This window comes from Trichosurus vulpecula, chromosome 2 (genome assembly GCF_011100635.1).
Source record: "Trichosurus vulpecula isolate mTriVul1 chromosome 2, mTriVul1.pri, whole genome shotgun sequence".
Taxonomy (NCBI): Eukaryota; Metazoa; Chordata; class Mammalia; order Diprotodontia; family Phalangeridae; genus Trichosurus; species Trichosurus vulpecula.
Window position 1 is genome coordinate 291207622 of NC_050574.1, and position 23608 is coordinate 291231229.

The window sequence follows — 23608 nt, forward strand, 5'->3', positions numbered from 1 at the left end:
TCAATAAGTGGTCTAAATATATGTACAGAGTTCTTAAGGGAAGAAATTCAGGCTATCTATAACCACATAAAAAAAATGCTCCAAATCACTACTAATTAGAGAGATGCAAATTAAAGCATTTCTGAGATTTGTACCTCATATGCTCCAGAATGGTAAAGAATATAAAAAAGAAAAATGATAACTGTTGGAGAGACTGTGGGAAAATAGGCACATTGATGCAAACTGTTGGTGGACGTGAGAATGGGTACAACCATTCTGGAAAACAATTTGGAATTATATACAAGAAGTTACTAAATCACATGTTCCCTTTGTGCCATCTATACCACTGCTAGGCCTATACTAAAAAGAGATCAAAGAAAGAGGTAAAGATCTTCTACATACAAAAATATTTATAGCAGCTCTTTTTGTGTTGGCAAACATCTGGAAATTAAGAGGAAGTCCAGTAATTGAGGATGGCTTAATAAGTTGTGGTATATGAATATCATAGAGTACTATTGTGCTATAGGAAATGAGGAAATAGATGATTAAAAAAAGTTGAAAGATATATGAAATGATGCAGAGTGAAGTGAGTGGAACTCAAAGAATTATTTATACCATTACATATAAAAATGAACAGTTTTGAGGACTTTTATAAGCTGATGAAGAATGAAATGAGCAAAAACCACTAACAACTCTGTAAAAACAGAAAGCTTTAAGAGCTGTAAGAACTATGACCAATATAACAACCATTCACGATTCCAGAGAATATGTGATGAAGCATGCTAATTATTACAAAGAGGTGATGAATTTAGGGTGCAGAATTACACACACACACACACACACACACACATAAAAATATAGCCATCAAGGGGATATTTTTGCTTGCCTATTCATATTTTTTATAAGAATTGTTTTTCTTTTCTTTTTTTCCCCAATGAGGTTAGGAGTGGGAGGGAGAGAAAATATATTTGTATTAATTTAAAAGAAATGAAGATGTGAGGGTGCTTTGGTCTGAATGTTTCATCTACTTTCAAATGAGGCCACTGTATTATTATTTTTACTTAACTGTTTTACTGTGTTACAAAACACCTCACATGAAGTTGGAGTAATCTGTAAGTGTATGTAATGTAAAAACAAAATACATAAATAAAACTTTAAAAAAACTGGATTACTAACTGTTCACTGAACTTCATCATGTCATTTCCAGCTCCTATGCATTTACAAAAGCCATCTCTCATGCCTGGAGTATATTATCTCTTCATCTTTACTATTCATTTTCCTTCAAGGTTCAGCTCAACTGTCATTTCCTTCTTGTATCCTTCTCTGATATCCTTACAACTGACACTATTCTCTCCCTCCTCAAGTCTTTCTAGAGGATTTTGCTCTCATTTCTCTCTCTCTTATATTATATTTATCTGTGTACAAATCATATTCCAACTTCCCTCTTCCTCAAGTAGAATGTAAACTCCTTAAGGGCATGGATATGTTTTTCTTTATTGAATCAGTGAAACAAAATTGAGTGTACATGGTCTATATGTGCATAAATTAGTCAAAGCTATTGTGTAAGAGACTTTGTATAAAGCAATTTGTATAAAAGGAAGAAGCTATCTCAAAAGGGGAGAAGGAAAGAGATTTTAAGATTCTGGATCTAAGAGGTTTGTAAAAAAGGGAAGACATTATCTCGAAAGGGGAGGAGGGAAGAGATTGTAAAGGTCTGGATCTCAGTGACTGGGATATTCATGGCATTTTGAGTATACTCTTGATAAGCAAAAAGGAAGGCTGAGCTGTGGCAGAGAAGGGAAACATTAGAAGACCCAGGATGAGGAAAATCCTGAGAAAAGTCAGCTTTCCCCTCAACATTCCATTTACATTTCTTCTGAAAACTCTTCATGTCCTTTGACTACTTATTGGGCAATGATTTTTTCCCCTTTCTAATGCCCAATGCAGGGTTCATCTCTATGTCAGATGATACCTTTCTAAAGACTTTTTTGAAAAGTTCCTCATCAGCAGGTATTAAACACAATAAATTGAACTTAACAGTAAGTTACATGGTGCTTCAAATTACTAAGAATTCTAAGAGGACTTAACAATATAAAGAGGTAATGAAGTTCTTTTCATGTGCATATAGCCAGTCCTCTCCTCCCACTTCCTCTACCTTCTGTATTCATCCACCCCACAGTAGAATTCTTACCCTCTCTGTCCTATGCACAAGTAAGGAATAAAATGTATAAGGGAGAAAAGCTTAGGCTCTAATATCTACACAATTTCAAATGACTTAAATAAAGACTCTAAGTGCTAGGCTATTTATCAGCTTTTGCCTTGGATCAGACTACTCTGGGAACATTGAAAGCTTTCAGATTTTCCCCGGCTTGTTGGTTCTCCCCTCCCCTGTCTTCGAACAACACAACACTCAATATCCCAAGAAAGCAAGGACAGGAACCACCCTTGCCTTTCATTCCAGGCTTGCGGTAGAGTTTGATCCTAACATCAAGTCCAAAGTCCAGAAGTAGACTGGGAGAATAGGCAAACAAATGAACAAAAAGAGAATTCCACCATAAAGAGTAATTATGGTGGCAGAAAAGATCAAGACCCAAATACAGAAGAGAATGGTTCCAAAATATCTACAGGCAATGCCTTAGAGAAAAACATTGGTTGGGCACAAATTCGACTAGAATTCCTGGGAGAGATGAAGCAAGAGTTTTTAAAAAGCTTTAAAAAAAAATGAGAGCATTTGAGAAAAAAATGGAAAATAAATGAAATCAATGGAAGAAAGAATTGGAAGGGAATTAACTTGTTAAAAAAAGGACACAAAATCTTATCCCTGAGATCCTGAAACAACACAATATTCAGTACTCCAAGAAAGCGGCAATAGGAGATCCGGATCTTTCCTTCAGAAGTGCACAGAGACTGCCCTTAACATAAAATCCAAAGTCAGGAAGTAGGCACAAGATGTATAAAACCTTGCCCAAGCAACAAATTTCCTGAAAATTAGAATGGACCAAATAGAAGTCAATGACTCCATAAGACAACAAGAAATATTAAAATGAAGTCAGAAGAATGAAAAAAGAGAAGAAAATGTAAGATATAGAAAAAACAGCTGACCTGGAAAACAGATCAAGGAAAAAAAAATTTAAGAATCATTGGAACATATGAATGCTGTGTCCAAGATAAGAATCTAGATATCATTTTTTCAAGAAATCTTAAGAGAAAACTGCCCCTACCTCTTAGAATCAGAGTGTGAAGTAGAACTAGAAAGAATTTACTGGTTACCTCCTGGAAGAAACCCCTAAATGAAAACTCCCAGGGACATTGGAGCCAAAATCCAGAACTTTCAGATTGAAGAAAATAATACTGCAAGCAGCCAGAAAGAAATAATTACCGATGAGCCACAGTCAGGATAACATAAGATTTTTCTGTCATTTACACTAAAGGAGTGGATAACTTGGAATATGATATTCCAGAAGGCAAAGAATATGGGCTTTATATCCAAGAATAACTTACCTAGTATACCTAGGTATACTAGGTATAACTTAACTAGTATTACTAAGTATAATGCTATAGGAGAAAAAAAAATGAATCTTTAATGAAAAAGAAGACTTCCAAGCATTCGTTTTTAATAAAGACCATAGAGAACCATAAAAGGTAAACGTGAATGAACAATGAAGGTGGGGGAAGAGGTAGCACCTCAGCTAAGGACTTGACCTAAAACTGGAAACTGAGGGAAACTCCACAACCTTGTACCTAGTGAAGCCTAGGAGAGATCAGATGACTAGCAGACCACCATCCAGCAGCAGCAGCAGCAGCAGCAGCAGCAGCAGCATGAAACTGTAAGACTACTATGTGGCAAAGACTCTATGTCACATTAGACCAGCAGAAAACAGATTGATTATACCACTAAAAGACATATTTCGCCCTGTAGCATTGGGCACATGTTTCCCCTCCATGTACAGTTATACAGTTTGTGTGTTGAAGGGGATCCAGGCAATATTCTGAACCCTCCATATTCTCATTTTACAAATGAGAAGACTGAAATAGAGGCTGCGTGACTCCCCTAAGTTTGCATAGACAGTAAATAATAAAATGGAGAATTCAAACTAAGGGAGTTTAAGTCCAAATCTAATGCTTTTTCACTGCTATGTAGAAGACACCAAGTATAATCAAAGAGGGGAGACAGAAATTTGAATAAGATAAGATTTTTGTCTGTTTATCATCAAGAAATTTCCCCAATCCTTTTGGGGAAAGGAAAAACTTGACACACTCACTACAAAGCTTGAACTATTTTTTTTTAAAGCTTGAACCATTTAATGAAGATAATAGAAGAAGAGTACACAGATAGTCAAGCTTCATCAGCCATTTAGCTACCTAGGGTTCCATTATGCTTGGCTCTGGGGTATGCAACAGGCTTGTCTAACAGGGAAATCCAACACCTTTTGAGACAAAGATCAAGATTAAGGTAACCTGCCCCTCTTCATTGTTCACTCTTTTATAATCTCACTCGAAAGAGGTATACAGGAAAGTTGCATCAACTAATTATAAATAATTTATTATAGTAGTTATTGATCAGTTCCTAAGGAGTCCTCAATCTTGGGTTGCACACTTTCATGTTAACTCCACGTTAGGCTTATTTCCAGTAAATGCACTGATCCTTAGGCCAATAGGAAGGGTCTGCTTCTGTTTTTCTTTTCTTCAGATCATCAGGTGGGCCTACAAATCACCATATTGGACTACTACAAGATAATAGGATATATAAAAATGGCACAATGGTATATCGAAAGTAGTTGCCTATAGGAAATCTCACTATGTATCGTGCTGTACAATTTAGTTACAAAGACGGATATATATTTGTATATATATGTATATATATTTAGAGAGAGACTATTTGCAGAATAGGATGTGCATTTACACAAGAGAGTATGGAAACTAACAGTTTCCACAAGATACAATTCAGGAGAAAGAACAACCATTGCATCTATCATTTCAATAAAAAAAATTAATCGATTATTTTTTAACCAACATTCTAGGTGCCGGTAAATTTATACTTGTCTTAAGTAAAGGTCTTGATTTTGAAATCTTATCGGAAAGTTTGCAAACTTTAACGAATGCTACACATACCATCACGCTACTCTGAAAGAATGCATGTTCTAGTCAGGGAGAAATACAACATGTACTCTGGTAGCTGTAATAAAGTAGAATGTAAAAATGCATGCTAGAGGTTTAAGGTGTTGGAAGAGTTCCCAGGCAGGGGGGACTACCTTTAGATGAGGGGATGATCTCTTCCAGGAAGATTTCGCTAGCTACTCCAGATCGTATTAATCTCTCTTCTGAGTTTCTTTAAGTCCATACCACATACTTTAATAATATGATATTATTTGCTAATTGTTTTGTATCAACACCTTCAGTGCTACTTTCTCAATTCCCAATCCTACTGGCAGTAGGGTGCCTGGGTGGGGGGAAGAGAAGGAGATTTATTAAATGCTTGCTGTGCATCAGGCAGTATGTTAAGTGCTTTACAAACGAACAACAAATATCTCATTTGAATAAGGACTCTGTATTATAGCAGATGTTAGTATTCAAGCATTTAAATACAGAAAAACTACCTTGAAGAGACTGGATTGACTTCTAAAGGAAGCATATTGTCCAGTTATAACCTAAAACAAATGAAAGAAAAATTCGAATTTTTCTTTAGTAGATCCCTGCAAAACTAGGATATCCTATCACAAGAGTACTGGATGGAGAGCCTCTTCAGTAGATCCGTGAAAATGCAAAGGCCTCCTAAATTATCCCAGACACCTTACAGTGTAACATCCCTTCAAGGCCTACTTCCTTCAGCTCTTGCTTACATGGGTGAGCCAGGTCCTCAGAGGGTGGCTGATTACTTATTCTCCTCCTATGCATATAAGGTCAGAGGGAGAGTGGGTTTAAATTTAGAGTACAGTGATAGTGTGACATATAAATAGGATATATGTCTAGGAAAGGAGCAACTTGGAAATGGAAAACTTTTTTCCATTCGAGACCCCTTTTCATTTTGGCAGTGTTTGTTGGTGTTGCATGGCCTGAGGGCATATGCAGTGAAAATTGCCCATGCTTGGTTCCCCCAACCAAGGCTGCAGTGCAGTTTTGATGCAACATGGGCAAGCGTGCTGCCAGAAACACCTAGAAACCTTTTACTGTTGCCAAATTTTTTGTGACCCCATATGGGGTCTCCACCCACAGTTTAGGAAGTACTGTAGTTTAGGCTGTAGCTAATGATAATGATAATAATAGTTAGCATTTATATAGTTCTTTAAGGTTTGCAAATTTGCAAAACGCAAATAACATATCATTTTACTTTCATAACAACCCCAAGAGGTGTATGCCCTTACTATTTCCATTTTACAGATGAGAAAACAGGCTGTTAGAGGTTAAAGGAACTTGTCCATAGTCACACAGCTAATAAGTGTTTGAAGTTGGATTTGAACTTGGGTATTCCTGACTAAATGTTCAGCATTCTATCCAGTGCACTAGAAGCTGGCATTCTTCTCTGCTGCAAAGAGTGGTGCTCCTTGAAGCTGCTTCCTTCCACAGGTAACTCTCTGTCAGGGTACACTCTGAGATATGAACGATTGTCAACAATCTTGTTTACACACCATATCCCCTGATTTACTGATTAATTCTATAACTCAGTCAGACTGATAAGAGTATAGAGCATTTTGTTAATTGAAGTGAGTGTGTATGTGTGTGTGTGTTGTGTGTGTGTGTGTGTGTGGTATGATGGAACTGTTTCCCTTACAGTTTCATAAGTGCTAGTCCTATTTCCCCAACTAGATTGTAATATTCTTGATGGCAAAAGTATTAAAAAAAATCCCTGGCAATACTAAACACTGTTCAGTAAATATACATAGATTGGGGACAGAAAATTTGGGGCCTTTTTAACATTTTGTTCTTCAAAATCGAGACTAATCATAATCTTTTAAAACAGGAATATGTATACAGGGGCATGCCCAAATATGAATTCCATGTTTTTCCTGGAGCTAGGTCCCCAAGAATATATATAAGGTCACAGAGTGGTAGGTTTTGAGAAACATGTGGGGAAGTGTTGCAAAGAGAGATACAGGGTTGGATGATTATGGAGGTTAACCAAAAGAGAAAAGAAGAAAATGATATCTGTGTTCTGATATCTTTCATCCCCTCTTCTCCCTCATTGAATTCCCTTAACACTGTCTGTGAGTGATTGATGTGTTCCTCCTACTGCTCTGTTGGGGAGATAAGAGTAGTAAATTAGGAGCTGAGATGAGTGTGAGATGCAGGGAAACAGCAGCTATTTGGGAATGGGTGCCAAGAACATTTTATCCCTAACTTGGTTCCCTGTTATTTTCTCATTATTCTGTTTTGTCAAATGACTTTGCTTTCAATTCAGTCATCAAACTTGGTAAAAACACATTGATAGAAGCTTGTGATATCTCGGTTTGAATATACCAATACCCAATAATATTATAAACATAGATATAACTGAAAAGAGGGTCACCTGGCAGGCTACATATTGTTTTGAATCTTTCCTCAGACATTTAACTATTCTGCCACATAGGATTAAAATGGCTTGAGAAGAACAGGTACATTGTTCTAATTTCTCAGACTAATTTCATTTCTTGTATGAAATGCTTCATAGAAAAATGAAGAAAGTGGTGAATAATTTTAGTCATGAATAATTTGATGTTTTAGAATGTCCTATTTCTGGAAATAGAGTCCATGATAGAATTTATAGCAAGATAGACCTGACACATATAGAAGCAGGGAAAAATAGGATGTCCTCTTGAAGTTTTGCTTCAGTAGTAAATTCAATCATTCGAATTGTCTTTTCTCGAGACCTAAAAATGCCAAAGCATTGCCAGCTTTGAGTTTATCCTGGAAAAGAAAAAGACATTTTTAAAGTGTTACTGGTGGTTGTTAAGTCAATGCATCAAGGACCTGTTTCTGCAAACCATCTATAATTTAGAGTTTTAGAAAGCTGCCTGAGTTTCAGGAAGCTTAGTTGATATTCATAGTCACACAACTAATAGTTATCAGAGGCTGGGTTTGAACCCAGGCTTCCTGGCTTTATGTACAGCACTTTATCTACTATACTACACTTCCTCTTATTATCATTACTATCGATGATGATGATGATGATGATGGTAACTGGGTCTCTATATCATTCAGGCTAGAAGTAGAGTGAACACTTACAGTCCCAATCCCACTGCTGATCTGCATTGAAGCTTTGACCTGATCCATTTCTGACCTGGGCCAGTTTGCCCTTTCTTGGGCCCCAGTTCTTTGGGGCTCACCACATTGATGCCCTGGGACTAAGCTCACCAACTAAGTCTGCAGCTCAGAGCTCCCAAGTTCAAGCAATCAACCAGCCCCACCTTCCTCAGTAACAGAGATATAGGCACGTACCACCATTCCTGGCTACAGTGCCTACTTAAAATGCAATCAACTTATTTGAAAAATGTATTAAGTACCTATAGTGTGTGGAACCTGTTTTAGGTATTTATAATTTTTTAAGACCTTGCCTCAGTATAAGAGAAAATATTTTAGTGAATATCTCACCAAAATTTTATTGGCTCATGATCTGAGAATCTGGAGATTAGAACTCTGTCACTCTAGGACAAAAAAGATGAATTTGGAAGCTAAGATTCTTCTAAAATAACCATCCTTTCACTGTAGTGGAAGTCTCCAGAGCAGTGTTTTCTAGCTTAAACTATACTATACTCTGGGCTGGTAAAATGTCTAAATTCTCCACCTCAGAGTACTACCTACTTTTCCTCCCTCTTTCTAAAGAAGAAAACCAGTTGTTTAAATTGATAGATTAAAAAAATATGGATTAAAAATTATATCATGTAATAACTCACACTCATTTACCCTGTTTATTTAACTTATTTATCCTGTCTATAGCTTACTTGTATATATTTGTTTGCTTTCTGTCTTCTCCATTAGACTGTGAGCTTCTTGGGGGTGATGACTGTCTTTTGCCCCTTTTTGTAACTCCAGTGCTTTGCATAATGCCTGACACAGAGTAGGAATTTAATAAATGTTTTTTTTTGTCTGACTGACATTTAGTGCTTCAAAGTTTACACAACACTTTACAACAACCCCATTATTTAAGTAGTATAGTATTGGTGTCTTTGTTTTCCAGATAAGGAAAGTGAGGCATAAAACTGTACTCATTCAGTGTGGCACAGCTAATAAATGTCAGAACCAAGAACCCATGCCTTTATGACTTGAGTGTAGGACCTTTGGTGGTAAAAGCTTCGTAGATCCGTGAAATAGTTTCTCATGGAGTGCTACTATTCGTGGGACCTGCATGTGAAAAACCTTTCTGGGAAATTAGGGAATGATTAGATGTTAGAGCTGGAAGGGATTTTAGAAATGATCCAGTCCAACCTTGTATTGACATAAGGCTCTAGTTACAGAGAGTGACTCTTACTTAGGCTTGTAAAATCCTGGGATTAGCAAATCCAAATAACATTTTTTTACCTCATCCTTCTGCTTCTAAGCATATCAATTAGTAATATACATTGTTTTGGTTTGATTCTCTGGATGACTAAATGAAGATAAGCTAATTTGGCTCATCATAGGAAGACACGAATGGAGATTCTAGGATAGGTATCAACGGGTGTGTTAAAATTTTACCATAATTTTCACATAAGGTAGAAATGAGGACTAAAATCTTTCCTTAACCTGCCTTTTTCATCTGTGAAAGAGACTATATCAACCTCACCAAGAGAATCTCCATGACACAAGGAGTTTAAGAACTTGCAAGTTTGCACCTACACTTCCACAAAGCAGAGGTTCTTAATCATTTTTATGTCATGGACCCCTCTGGCAGTCTGGTGAAGCCTGTGAACCCCATCTCAGAATAATGTTTTTAGATGCATGAAATAAAATACTTAAGATCACAAAGGAAACCAATTATATTGAAAGGTGGCTATCCAAATTTAAGAAAAATGTTCATCCATTCTTATGATCCCTGTCAATATTGGGTATGAGGCAGGTAAGGAGTTCATGGAGGATATTCATAACAACTTAGATATAGAGCTGGAAAAGACCTTAGATTCCATCTTATCCAATCCCTTCATTTTATGGATGAGGCAAATGAAGCCAATGGATATTAAATGATTTGCACTACGTATAGGTGGGGTTTGGACCCAGGTCTTCTGATTCCAGAGGCAGTGGTCTGTGCCACTATACAGTTATATATTATGACCACACATGTGTACATGTCTATACAGACAGATGGCTGATGAAGGAGTGTTCACACCAGTTATTTCCCCTAGCCTCCCCTGGGCTCAACTCACTTGACCCACGCAACTCTGAGGAACAACTTGCTTCACTGCATAAGAGGAGTTTATACTTATTATGCAGCAAAAATTCCTCTAATACAATGTCCTCAGAAGGTCCTCTACTATCAGGATTTTTATTTCTTGAAGAATAATTTTTTAAAAGTATATTAAAATTGGAGCCAAGATGGCGGCTGGAAAGCAGGGACTTCCGTGAGCTCCCCACCAGGTCCCTCCAAAAACCTATAAAAAATGGCTCTGAACAAATTCTAGAACTGCAGAACCCACAAAATAGCAGAGGGAAGCAGGGCTCCAGCCCAGGACAGCCTGGATGGTCACTGGGTGAGGTCTATCGGGTACAGAGCTGGGAGCGGAGGGGAGCAGAGCCCCGCTTGGGCTGCAGCAGGACCAACCAGACCAGGGAGCTGGGCGGAACAGACCCTAGCGCCCTGAATCAGTGAGCTGTGGCAGTTACCAGACTTCTCAACCCACAAACACCAAAGACACAGAGAAGGTTAGTGGGAAAAGCTGCAGGGGAGAGAGTGAAAGGAGTTTGCAGCTCGTCCACCACCCCAGGGGCAGCAGGGGTGGTGCAGCTACTGAACTACAGCTGCAGTTGCTTCTGGCCCCAGGCCCATCTGGTGGGAGGAATTAAGTGGCAGATCAGAGTGGGAGTGCAAAGCCTGCTTAAGATCTGAGTCAGGTCCAGGTTGGTGGTTGTTGGGGAAGGAGGAGTGCTGGAGTGGCAGAGCTGGCTGTATAGAAATAGCTCTGAAAACAATAGCATATCCCCTCAAGCTTGGAACAAAGTACTCTTTACTCTACAAGCAGTCATACCCCGATGAAAAACTCAAGGGTCAAGTAAGTTGGCTGGGAACATGGCCAGGCAGTGAAAATGCACTCAGATTCAGTCTCAGACTTTGGAATCTTTCTTTGGTGACAAAGAAGACCAAAACATACAGCCAGAAGAAGTCAACAAAGTCAAAGAGCCTACATCAGAAGCCTCCAAGAAAAACATGAACTGGTCTCAGGCCATGGAAGAGCTCAAAAAGGAGTTGGAAAAGCAAGTTAGAGAATTAGAAGAAAATTGGAAAGAGAAATGAGAGTGATGTGAGAAAATCACTAAAAACAAGTCAATGACTTGCTAAAGGAGACGCAAAAAAATACTGAAGAAAACAACACCTTAAAAAATAGACTAACTCAAATGGCAAAAGAACTCCAAAAAGCCAATGAGGAGAAGAATGCCTTGAAAGGCAGAATTAGCCAAATGGAAAAGGAGGTCCAAAAGGCCACTGAAGAAAATACTACCTTAAAAATTAGATTGGAGGAAGTGGAAGCTAGTGACTTTATGAGAAATCAAGATATTATAGAACAGAACCAAAGGAATGAAAAAGTGGAAGACAATGTGAAATATCTCATTGGAAAAACCACTGACCTGGAAAATAGATCCAGGAGAGATAATTTAAAAATCATTAGACTACGTGAAAGCCATGATCAGAAAAAGAGCCTAGATATCATCTTTCAAGAAATTATCAAGGAGAACTTCCCTGATATTCTAGAGCCAGAAGGTAAAATAGAAATTGAAAGAATCCACAGATCACCTCCTCAAAAAGATCCCAAAAAGAAAACTCCTAGGAATATTGTTGCCAAATTCCAGAGCTCCCAGATCAAGGAGAAAATACTGCCAGCAGCCAGAAAGAAACAATTTGAGTATTGTGGAAACACAAATAGAATAACACAATCAGCATAACACATTAAGGGATTGAAGGGCTTGTAAAATGATATTCCAGAGGTCAATGGAGCTTGGATTAAAACCAAGAATCACCTACCCAAGCAAAACTGAGTATCATGCTGCAAGGCAAAAATATGGATTTTCAATAAAATAGAGGACTTTCAAGATTTCTCAGTGAAAAGACCAGAGCTGAATAGAAAATTTGACTTTCAGACACAAGAATCAAGAGAAGCATGAAAAGGTAAACAAGAAAGAGAAATCATAAGGGACTTACTAAAGTTGAACTGTTTTGTTTACATTCCTACATGGAAAGATGATGTGTATGATTCATGAGACCTCAGTATTAGGGTAGCTGAAGCGAATATACATATATATGTATATATATTTAAGGCACAGGGTGAGTTGAATATGAAGGGATGATATCTAAAAAAATAAAATCAAATTAAGGGATGAGAAAGGAATATATTGAGAGAGGGAGAAAGGGAGAGATAGAATGGGGTAAATTATCTCACATAAAAGTGGTAAGAAAAAGCAGTTCTGTAGGAAAGGAATAGTGGGCAGGTGAGGGGGAATGAGTGAATCTTGCTCTCATAGGATTTGACCTGAGAAGGGAATATCATACACACTCAATTGGGTATCTTACCCCACAGGGAAGAAGGAGGAAGAAGATAAAAAAGGGGGGATGATAGAAGGGAGGGCAGATAGGGGGAGGAGGTAATCAAAAGCAAACACTTTTGAAAAGAGACAGGGTCAAGGGAGAAAATTCAGTAAAGGGGGATAGGTTAGGAGGGAGCAAAATATATTGAGTCTTTCACAACATGAGTATTGTGGAAGGGTTTTACATAATGATACCCATGTGGCCTATGTTGAATTGCTTGCCTTCTTAGGGATATTGGGCGGGGAGGGAAGAGGGGAGGGAATTTGGAACCCAAAGTTTTAAAAACAGATGTTCAAAAACAAAAAAAAAGTTTTTGCGTGCACCTAGGAAACAAGATACACAGGCAATGGGGTGTAGAAATTTATCTTGCCCTACAATTAAGGAAGAGTAAAGGGGAGGGGAGGGGAGTGGGGTGACAGAAGGGAGGGCTGACTGGGGAACAGGGCAACCAGAATAGATGCCATCTTGGAGTGGGCGGGAGGGTAGAAATGGGGAGAAAATTCATAATTCAAACTCTTGTGAAAATCAACGCTGAAAACTAAATATATTAAATAAATTAAATAAATAAATTAAAAAAGTATATTAAAATCTTAATTGACTAGAACATTTAGGTAATGAAATTAATTTTATTTTCTGATTGACTGAGTCTATGTGGAAAACCCTTTAATTTGTAACCCTTGTGTCTGAAACATCTCCTACTTTCTCTTCCTTGCCCCCACACAGTTCTTAAAAACATTTTAGAATATTTTTCTATACTCAGTAAGTTCAAAACCCTGAATGTGATTCAAGATATTTCAGTACCTTGTGATTTGAATTTAAGTCACAGATTTAGAGCCATAAAAGACTTTAGAAATCATCTTGTCCAACCCCTTCATTCTACGGTTGAGGAAACTGAGGCCTAGTGAGGTTACTTGCCACAGGCTACATAGCTAGTGAGTATCAAAACCAAATCCTAGACCAGTTTGGAGTTGGAAAGGATCTCAGAGGCCATCAGTCCAACCCCCTTCATTTATGGATGAGACAACTAAGGCCCAGAGAAGTTGTGACTTGCTCAAGGTCACGTAGTATTCAGCAAAGCCAGGTTTTCTGTGCAGTTACATTCACCGAATTCAAATCCAAGTTGACTATACTGTCTTCAATACATTTATGATGTGGCATTGTGGATGTAAACTTTATAGGACACTAGGTAATTCTGTACTAATGCTAGGACATAACCCCTGGAAAAGGCTTTTTAAGCATATCCCTAATAGCTCCTTGTTTTGTTGACATTTGTTTAAAAATAATGAAAACCTCAGCTATTTGAGGGTTTTGATTGGTTGGTTTCTGAGTAGTCAAGGATTTAGACACTGGAGTAAAACAAACAGGATCATGGTAGTAGGGCTTATTTAGAAATTTGGGAGCTTTAAACAGAAGTGTGAAAGATAGTTGACAAATTTTCCAAGACAGCATTGGTGGTTTATCCACTTTGGTTGTGATTGGTTGATTATTGCCTTTTAACCTTCCTTCAAACCATGTGAGATTAGCTATTTATAATAATAATGATGATAATGATAATAACTGGCATTTATATAGTGCTTTATGGTTTACAAAACACTTCACAAATATTATCTCATTTGGTCTTCACGACAATCTGAAAGGAAACTGAGGCAAGTAGCAGTTAAATGGGAGGGAAGGGAATAAGCATTTTTATAGTACTATGTGCCAGGCACTTTGCTTTTTACAAGTATTATCTTATTTTACCCTCATGACAAGCCTGCAAGGTAGGTAGAAGATATTATTATCCCCATTTTACAGATGAGGAAACTGAGACAAACAGAAGTTAAATGATTTGCCCAAAATAACACAACTAGTAAGTGTGTGAAGCCAGATTTGAACTCAGTTCTATCTGACTCCAGGTGCAATGCTCTAACCACTGGGCAATCCAATGTCCCTGGAGACAGAATAACAGCTTCTACTCTATGGATTATCAAACATTTTGATCTGGTGACTAATCCTGTGCTGTTAATTATCAAACACCCTATGACCATCACATCTACACTTCTGTGACATGTTTAAAAGAGTCATAGCTTTTGAACTCTTTTTTTTGTGTGAACTCAGTCCCAACCTGAATTAGAAGTATACTCCAAAGAAATAATAATGAAGTAAAAAATCAAAACCAAAGGTCAAATACCATACCTTAGTTTCATCATCAAATTCTTCTATAGATTCTATCAGTTTTCCAGCTTCTAGATCGCCCAGGGGAAAAGGATAATCAGTCCCCAAAAGGACTTTATCCTGAAAACAGAAAAATGTGGTTTTAAAAAAATTCTATAACTTCATTGGGTAACAAAGTACCTATGGTAAACCAACTTTTGGAAAATACTTCTTTAAAGCAAGAAACTACGCCTACTTTTGATTTGTCCCCTTTCAGGCCAATGTAAACATAAAATATAATGACCGTGATATTTTGAGACTGAAAAGACTTTTTCCTTATTTTGGAGGTTTTAAAAAATTCATCCTAACATCTTTTCTCCAGCAGATGTCACCACGGTGTCTCCTAAAGTTGTAAAATTGAGTAGTTTAAGAGAACTGGAGGAAAATATAGGATGACAACCTAAAAATGAAAGCTTCTATCTGATGCAAAAATACGGATGGCCTTGGGCTACATTAAAGCAACGTGATTCTATCCGATGTTATAATTTCTGAAAAAATTACTGCATACAAAATACATAGGATTTTTAAAGCTATAGGTTATATAGTCCAAACCCCTCATTTTACAGATGAATTGGAGCCCCAAGAAGTGGAATGACTTATCCAAAACCACACAAGTGGCAGATGTAAAATTTGAACCCAGATCCCTCGACTCTAAATCTGGTGCACTTTCCACTCAATTCTACATTTTTTCTTAAAACAATCAACCAATCTCAAACAAACAACTTTCACCAACTTGATCTTTGTCTGATTTTTGAATGATGTTGCTTCCATATTCATTTTGTGATGCTTTATAAATCAAATAAGTAGGATAGATTTAAAATTCATTACCTTCCTTGTTGAACAAATTACATTATCCTTAAGGTCACTTAACACATTTTTTAAGGATGGATTTTTCAGGTAAATATAAGAATGATTCCTTCACTGACTATAGTTTTCTGTAATGTGATAAAGTGCAACTTTTCTTTGTATCTGAAGGTGATGCTACTGATTTCCTGTCAGTGAAGCTATCGCATGGAGTTGTTTTTCCAGTAGCAATGATAGGCTTGACTCAATCCAACTGCATTCCTTCCATGTGCTCATGATTGGGACACTTTAAGACTACTGGACATGAACAAGTAAGAGGTACTATCTTTAGTTTTGGAACAAAGTTCAGGCTTGTCAGGCAAAGTGATACAATAGAGAGAGCATTAGGTTGGGCACCAGGAGATTTGAGTTCAAGCCTCTGTCCTGCTATGAACTAGCTTTGTGACCTTGAACAAATCATTTCTCTCTTGGTTTTCTTTCCTATATGTACAAAATATGGCAGGGGGAAGGGGTAGTACAAGGTGAACTTTAGGGAGTAGGTTTTAGGGTTCCAAGAGACCTGAATAGCTTGAACTCCAAACCTTGGTCTCATTAGTCACATGTGCTATGGGTTTGAGCTGCACAGCCACAGATACTGTGACACCAGGGTGAAGCATGTAGTTTAGGGGGAGTTGGATTTTAGCTAAAAATAACTACAAGTTAGTTTTTTCAAACGTGTCAACAATAATGGACCCCATTTCTAATTTAGGATAGGTCTGAGCTTTCATTGCATTGGCCCAACACTGTCACTTTTAATTAGAATTTATTCCTGGTCTTAATACAATTGGATAATTTCCTACAATGCACATGTCTGTCACATAAATTAACAAAGCATAACTTAACAAAGAGAAAAAAAGTAAGGCTATATTCAAGTTCATTAAATACATCTTTAGCACTTTAATTTTGAGTTGTTAGAAGCCCAAATGGTAGTTCATTTAATAAAACCCATGAAATCTATCAAGATTAAAAAAATACTTTCTATATGAAATAGTTTGAAAATAAGGTGAAGGCGAGGCATGATGGATCAACAAATCTCTTCCTGATTTCTGTGCTCACTGCTATGTCAAACCAAGCAAATTAACATTCTCAACTCCTGCTGGTGGAAGTCCCCCAAAGACCAAAAGTTATGTCTCTGTACATCTGTGCAAACAGCTGATCCTTTCTTAAATTGCCTGCTTGGTGTTCACTGGAGATTCATTTGTCCTTATTTCCATGCTCCCTTTTAAAAAAAAAGCCACCAAAAAACCTCCACAACCATTTGTAGTTCTAAAACCCTTCTATTACATTATGCATTTTAAAAATTTGAATGTTTATATTACATTTGTTAACTCCTTGCATACGAAAATTTTTAGGTTTAGAAATTAATTTATCTTTCTAGTCACTAGTGCTCCCATTCCCATTGTTATGACAACCTACTTTGATATTAATAATTTGAAGTCAGATATATTCTGCTTTGATACAGAGAACACATGATTCAAAAGCAGAAATGAAAATTATTCCTTCTGAAAAATTTCTAAAATTCTGTTCTTTTGTAGTAATTTCACAGAATTTTAACACCAGTAGCTACACTAGGGATCATCTGGTCCAACCCTCTCATTTTACAGATGAGAAAACGGGCCCAGAGAGGTTAAAATTCTTGCCTACATAGCTCGTTAATGAAAGAGCTGGGGCTGGAATCCGGTTCTACTCATTCCTAATATGACTCTCTTTCTATTTACTGATCTATGCTTTCTCCCCTCTGCCTCTATTATGATTTTCTGGATCCATAATACAGGAAGATGAAGTTATATAATTATTTCTTCTAGGTATTTTTTGGAACTCATATTGTTCAGAACATGTAGGAGTTAACCAGCCAAGTCTCAGAATTAGTGAATAACCTTCTGAGAAACTAACTAGTCAAACCCATATGGGGAGAAAGACCCTGACTATGACATACCTCACAACTTGTCATCCATCCTCCATTTGAAGACCTCTGATGTAAGGGAATCTCCCCCAATTAAGCAGACCAGTTGAATTTAGGATAGTTTTAATTGTTAGAAAGATTTCTCTCTGCCCCCCTTAAGTTGAGCTAAAATCTGCTTTTCTGTATCTTCTGTACATCAGTTTTAGTTTTAACCTCTTGGATCAAGCAAAACAAATTGGATCCCTCTTCCACATTGTAGCCATTCAAGTATTTAAATGAATGAACAATAAAACAAGCATTTATTAAGGATTTCCTCTGTGCAAAGCATTTTACTAAGCTCTGGGGAGCCATACAGAAAAGCAAGATAGTCCTTGCCCTCAAGGAGCTTACATTCTAATAGAGGAGACACTGCATTCAATATAGGAGCAGTACGGGCAGCTAGGTGGCACAGTGTATAGAGCACTGTGCCTGGAGTCAGGAGACCTGAGTTCAAATCCTGCCCCAGACACTAGCTGTGTGACCTTGGGCAAATCACTTGACCTCTGTTTACCTCCCTTTCCCCAGCTGTAAAATGGGACAATAGAAGCACTTATCTCCTAAAGTTATTGTGAAGATCAAATGAGCTATTATTAATATCTATGATGATGATGATGATGATGAGGCTTTAGCATCAAGTCTGAAAGGACCCACTTCAGTTTATCAGAGATGTCCCTCATAGATGACACCAAGAACTGAATACAAAACTCCAGCTGTGGTCTAGCTGGGACCTAGTGCAGTAGGAAAATCCCTTAGTTATATTTACTTCATAGTTAAAATTTATACAGTACGTACTATGTGTCAGACTGCACTAACTGCTTTTTGATTATTTCATTTGGTCCTTATAACTCTTCAAGGTAAGCACTATCTTTCCCATGTATCTGAGGCATGATTTGAACTCCAGTTTCCCTAACTATCTGGGCAGCGAGGTGACGCAGTGGTTAGAGTGGTAGGCCAAGAGTCACGAAGACTCATCCTTCTGAATTCAAATCTGGCCTCAGACATGTACTAACTGTATGACCCTGGGCAAGTCACTTAATCCTATTTGCCTCAGTTTCCTCATCTGTAAAATGAGCTGGAGAAGGAAATGGCAAACCACTCCAACGTCTCTGCCAAGAAAACCCCAAATGGGGTCACAAAGAGTCAGACACGATTGAAACAATTGAACGACAGCAACTTCCTAACTAAAGACCTGTGCTCTATCCACTGCACCACCTAGCTATCCCACCATATGATGTTTTCTGGGTACCTTGTCCCACTCTTGAATCAAATTGAAGTCTTAGTCACTTAAAACACCAGGTTTTATTTTCACATGAGCTGTTGTTTGCTTACGCCTCTTCTCCTCCATCTATGCTTGCACAGTTGTTAAGACATAATTATAGAATTTACATTTATTCATATTGTATCATTTTATTAATTTCATCATTCTTATCTGGTGAAAGCTTTTGGGTTTTTGAATCTCTTAATTCCATGTGTGAGCTCTTCCTCTCAGCTGCATTTCTACTCTGATTTAATAAACATGCTCTCTACACCTTCATTCAAGTCATTGATAAAAATGTTATGTCTCTGATGGCCCTTGACAGTGGCTTTACTCTATATTTTACTTAGGATGACAAAAGGAGCTAGAGCCCTTTCCAAATATACCATTCTAGGATTTGGAGGCCCCTAGCACCTTTGGATAGGCCAACCATGAGTTAAACCAGACATGAATATACACAGGACTTGGTAAAATTCCTTTGGTGCTCCATGATTATACTTACGGATTCTCCACTCACTTTAAGATGCTTCTGCTTTTTTGTCTTCAATCTTTTCCTCTGGCTAAGGGAAAGGACCTGGTCTGACCAGACAGTTTTATCTCTTCCTTTGGTTTCGATCAGATAGCTCCTTTCTGGCTCTCTTCTTCTCTTGTACAACTGCTTCTTATCATCCTTTTCCCTTTCCTTAAGTGTAATATTCTCCAAAACTCTGTCCTCAGCTCTGTTCTCTTCTTTTTCTATATTCACTCCCTCGGTAATCTCATCTAATCTCTTTATTTCAATTATTATCTCTATCCAGATGACTCCAAATCTATGTATCTATCCCCAACTTCTCCCACCAATTTGGATGTTAAATTACTGACTGTGTCTGCTGGTCACCTTCACCCAGATATCCCATGAGCACCTAAAATATAGCCCATCCATAACTAGATATGCTGATCCTCACAAACTGTCTTTCTGCTGATGGCACCTCCCTCTTATTAGATGTTCTGGCTCAAAACCTCAAGGTCATCTTTGACTATTCCCTTTTTCTCACTTCTACATCCAGTTAGTTGCAAAAACCTGTGGATTTTACTTCCGAAACATCTCTCCCATCTATTTTCTCTTTTCAATAATATAGCTACCACCCTAGTTCAGGTACTCATTACTTCTCAACCAAATTATAACAACAGCTAACATTCATATATCACTTTAAGGTTTACAAAGTATTTTGCATGCTTCATCTCATTTGACTTTTACAACAAGCCTGTAAGGTGGGTGCTGTTATGATCCCTATTTTACAGATGAGGAAATGAGGCTGAGGGAAGTGGAATGACTTGGTCAGGGCCATATAGCCAATAAGTGTCTGAAGCAAGTTTCAAACTTAGATCTTCTTAACCTTGAATCCAGTGCCCTATCCATTTTACCATTTAGTTGCCTCTTAATTGGTCTTCCTCGTTCCAGTATTTCCGCTCTCCAACTCCTCCTTCACACTGTTGCCAAAATAATCTTAGTTTTACACACATTTGACTATGTCATTCTACTGATCAAAAACCTCCAATGACTTCCCATTTCCTCTAAGATACAAAACAGTATTAAAGGACCTTCATCTGACTCTACACAGGCTACAAACGACACTGGTTTCATTTATGTATTCTACTGTTCCAGCAGAAATGGACTATTGCCTGTTCCTTGATTTCATCCTGCCCACTCTTACTTCTGAACATTCACTCAGACTGTCCCCTTGTAACAACAATGCTACTTGCCACTGCTGTGGCTGTGTAAAGCCAATAACACCAGAAACAGAAGGGCAATTAGCACAGGTTCTTTGATCTGCTTTTCTAAGGGGTTAACAGTCTTACTTTAATTAAACACGTATATCATTCACTTAGTTCAGGGGAAAAAGTCAGCACCTTGAACTTCAGAGAAAACACAAACAGAAATTACAAGCAAGAATTACATAAACAGAGTAAAATAACAAAAATCAACAGACAGGCTTCTATCTGTGTGATCACAGCAATACATACACAGTTACCAGAGAGAAAAGCACCAACATTTGGGTTTTCAAAGCCAGGGGCGGGGGGCTCCTTAACAGCTACCCAGAGTCTCATCTGGTCAAGTCACACTACACTCTTCCAGCGAGTGAGCCCAAAACAAAATGCTAACCTCAGTATGTATACACTTCTTCAGGGTCGGAGAGCTTTACACCTCTCAAGATCTTCTCACCTCTTGAGGGCTTCACACCTCTTGTGACCTAATTAGCAAAAACGTAAGGGCCTTCTTACAAACAAAGCTTCTTACTAAGCTCTGGGGAGCCATACAGAAAAGCAAAATAGTCCTTGCCTTCAAGGAGCTTACATTCTAATAGAGGAGACACTGCATTCAATATAGGAGCAGTACGGGCAGCTAGGTGGCACAGTGTATAGAGCACTGCGCCTGGAGTCAGGAGACCTGAGTTCAAATCCTGCTGAGAAGCACTCCAAAAGAAAAAAACAGTAAAAAGTCCCACTTTGCTTGCCCTTACAGTCCTCTGCTAGGGATGAACTAAAAATCACAGGATTTATTTCAGAGTTGGGACTCACAGGGTCACCTACTCCATCCTGAACCCGAATAGGGATCCCCTTGATATCATCTCTGGAAAGTGGCCATCTGGCTTTTGCTTGGTGATATCCTATGATGAGAAGTCTGGAGATTTGAAGCATTATACTCCAGCCTCATCTGTATCTGTTGAAATCTTTTTCTTCTTTCAATGTCCAGGGTAGGTGCCCACCTCTTTCATAATGTCATCCATGGTCCTTCCCCTCTTCTCCCTCAGCTAAAAGTGATTTCTTCCTCCGCAAAATTTCCCAGAACATTTTGGCTTCTGTATTTGCCCTTATCACACACTACTTACCATATTTAATTATGTGCATGTTTTATCCTCTTTAAATTGTGCCTTGCATAATTTTTCATCTTTCTGTCCTCAGTGTCTAGCAGTGCCTTGCAGTCAGTCAGTCAGGTGATAAACATTTATTAGGTACCTACTTTGTTCCAGGCATTTTGCTAAGTGCTAGGGATACAAAGAAAGGGAAAAGACAGTACCTTCTCGCAAGGAGCTCACAGTCTAATGGGAGAGACAATGTGCAAACAAGCATGTACAAAATATAGGATAAATTGGAGATAATCAATAGAAAGAAGACATTAAAATCAAGGAGGAATGGAAAAGGCTTTCTGTAGCAGGTGGGATTTTAGTTAGGATTGGAAGGAAGATAGGGAAGCAAAGAGGTAGAAATGGAGAAGGAGAGAATTCCAAGCATGGGGGCCAGCCAGTGAAAATTCCTGAAGTTGGGAGATAGATCCAGTGTTCCTGGATCACAGAGTATAGTATGGTGAATCAAAACATTAACTTAATTGAATAGAACTGGATCTTAAACTGTGATTTCCCATAGTATTTTGCAAAGTTCTAATTGGTAGTAGGTATTAAATAAATACTTAATAAGATTTAAAAAATGAATTTTGTTTCTCAGTACTAATCTTGCTTCTCAATACTATTAATAATAAAGGTAATTATATTCTAAATTCATCTAAATGAAGGAAATTTGGAAGAGTAGTTAAATACATCTGTGCTTTTGTCCTGATGTAGTCAGACAGATGTAGTTTTTAGTAACTCACAGTCCTAGTACCTCATCTCTGCTATACCCTTCCTAATCCAGGAATCCAGGGCCCTCTTGCTATTGTCGGCTGTTAAGTCATCTTATTACAATTCCCTCTCTAGCAGTATTCTGGATCTTTGTCTTCTGCTCCTTATTCCCTGTTCAAAAATTATAGATAAGTACTTCATTACCTTAGTACCTTGAATAACAGATGGCTAATTTGATAAAATAATATACATTCATGGGATCATGGGTTAATGTAATATATTTGTATTTTCATAGGTCATATCTGTTGATGCTATTTTAACCCAAGAAGTAACTCTAGTTATGGTTGGGAATTTCATGCACCATGGCAGCCCTATTGGGAAGATATTTTGGGGTAAGTTTATTCTTTCATTACCCTAGAAAGTAAACATTGTTAAGAGGCAGGCTCTGGATTTCCCTGCTTATATAATTTTAAAATGGGGAATCCTGTATAATTCTACAGTAGTAGTAAATTAGCCTCAGACTCTCCCCCTCCATTTTTTTCTGCTAATGTCAATGGCACATATCTTCTTTTGAGTTCAAGCATTTACTAAGTTCTTAATAATATAACTAACAATCTTGTTAGTGAAAAGGAAACAACTGCTTGCTAACCAGTTGAAGGGTCATTAGCTTGCTACCCCATTACATTTTTAGTATTCTCAGGTTGTAATTCAAATGTTCCAGGAGGTAACTTTATAAATGAATGTAGTACTGGTCTGGAAAAATTATTCTCTGTTATATGAACAGTTGACTCCCTTATCATCAGTAGATTTCATTAGCCACACAAACCCCAAACTCAGTAGAGCTATAATAGAATGCATTGTATTGTTATGTAGATTTAAGGATGGCTGCCACCTCCCCAGAAATATAACTCTGAACAGAAATAGCCTGATATTATTATCACAACTTCACTGATTAAGAAATCGAGGCTCAGAGAAGGTTTATATTTTCCCCCAAACTTAGAAACACAATTTACAGGTATAAAATTAGCAAAATCATGTGGGAGTAGGGGGCTACTTTTTTTTTTCCAAGTTGACATTTCAGCCACTGTCTTTGGCATCTGCAGCTTGAGGAATAG

General features: G+C 37.8%; 1 protein-coding gene across 2 annotated transcripts in view; it reads right to left on the reverse strand.

Moving 5' to 3' along the window:
* Positions 1–5508: 5508 nt before the first annotated feature.
* The window catches only part of ACMSD (aminocarboxymuconate semialdehyde decarboxylase), an 86268-nt gene continuing 68168 nt past the window's right edge, over positions 5509–23608 (reverse strand). For both annotated transcript variants that reach the window (XM_036744569.1, XM_036744568.1), the window contains exons 9-10: positions 14840–14938; positions 5509–7860 (exon numbers count right to left, since the gene is read on the reverse strand). In XM_036744569.1, the coding sequence (XP_036600464.1) occupies positions 7798–7860; positions 14840–14938 (162 nt within the window). In that variant the 3' untranslated portion in view covers positions 5509–7797. The remainder of the gene's footprint in view (positions 7861–14839; positions 14939–23608) is intronic.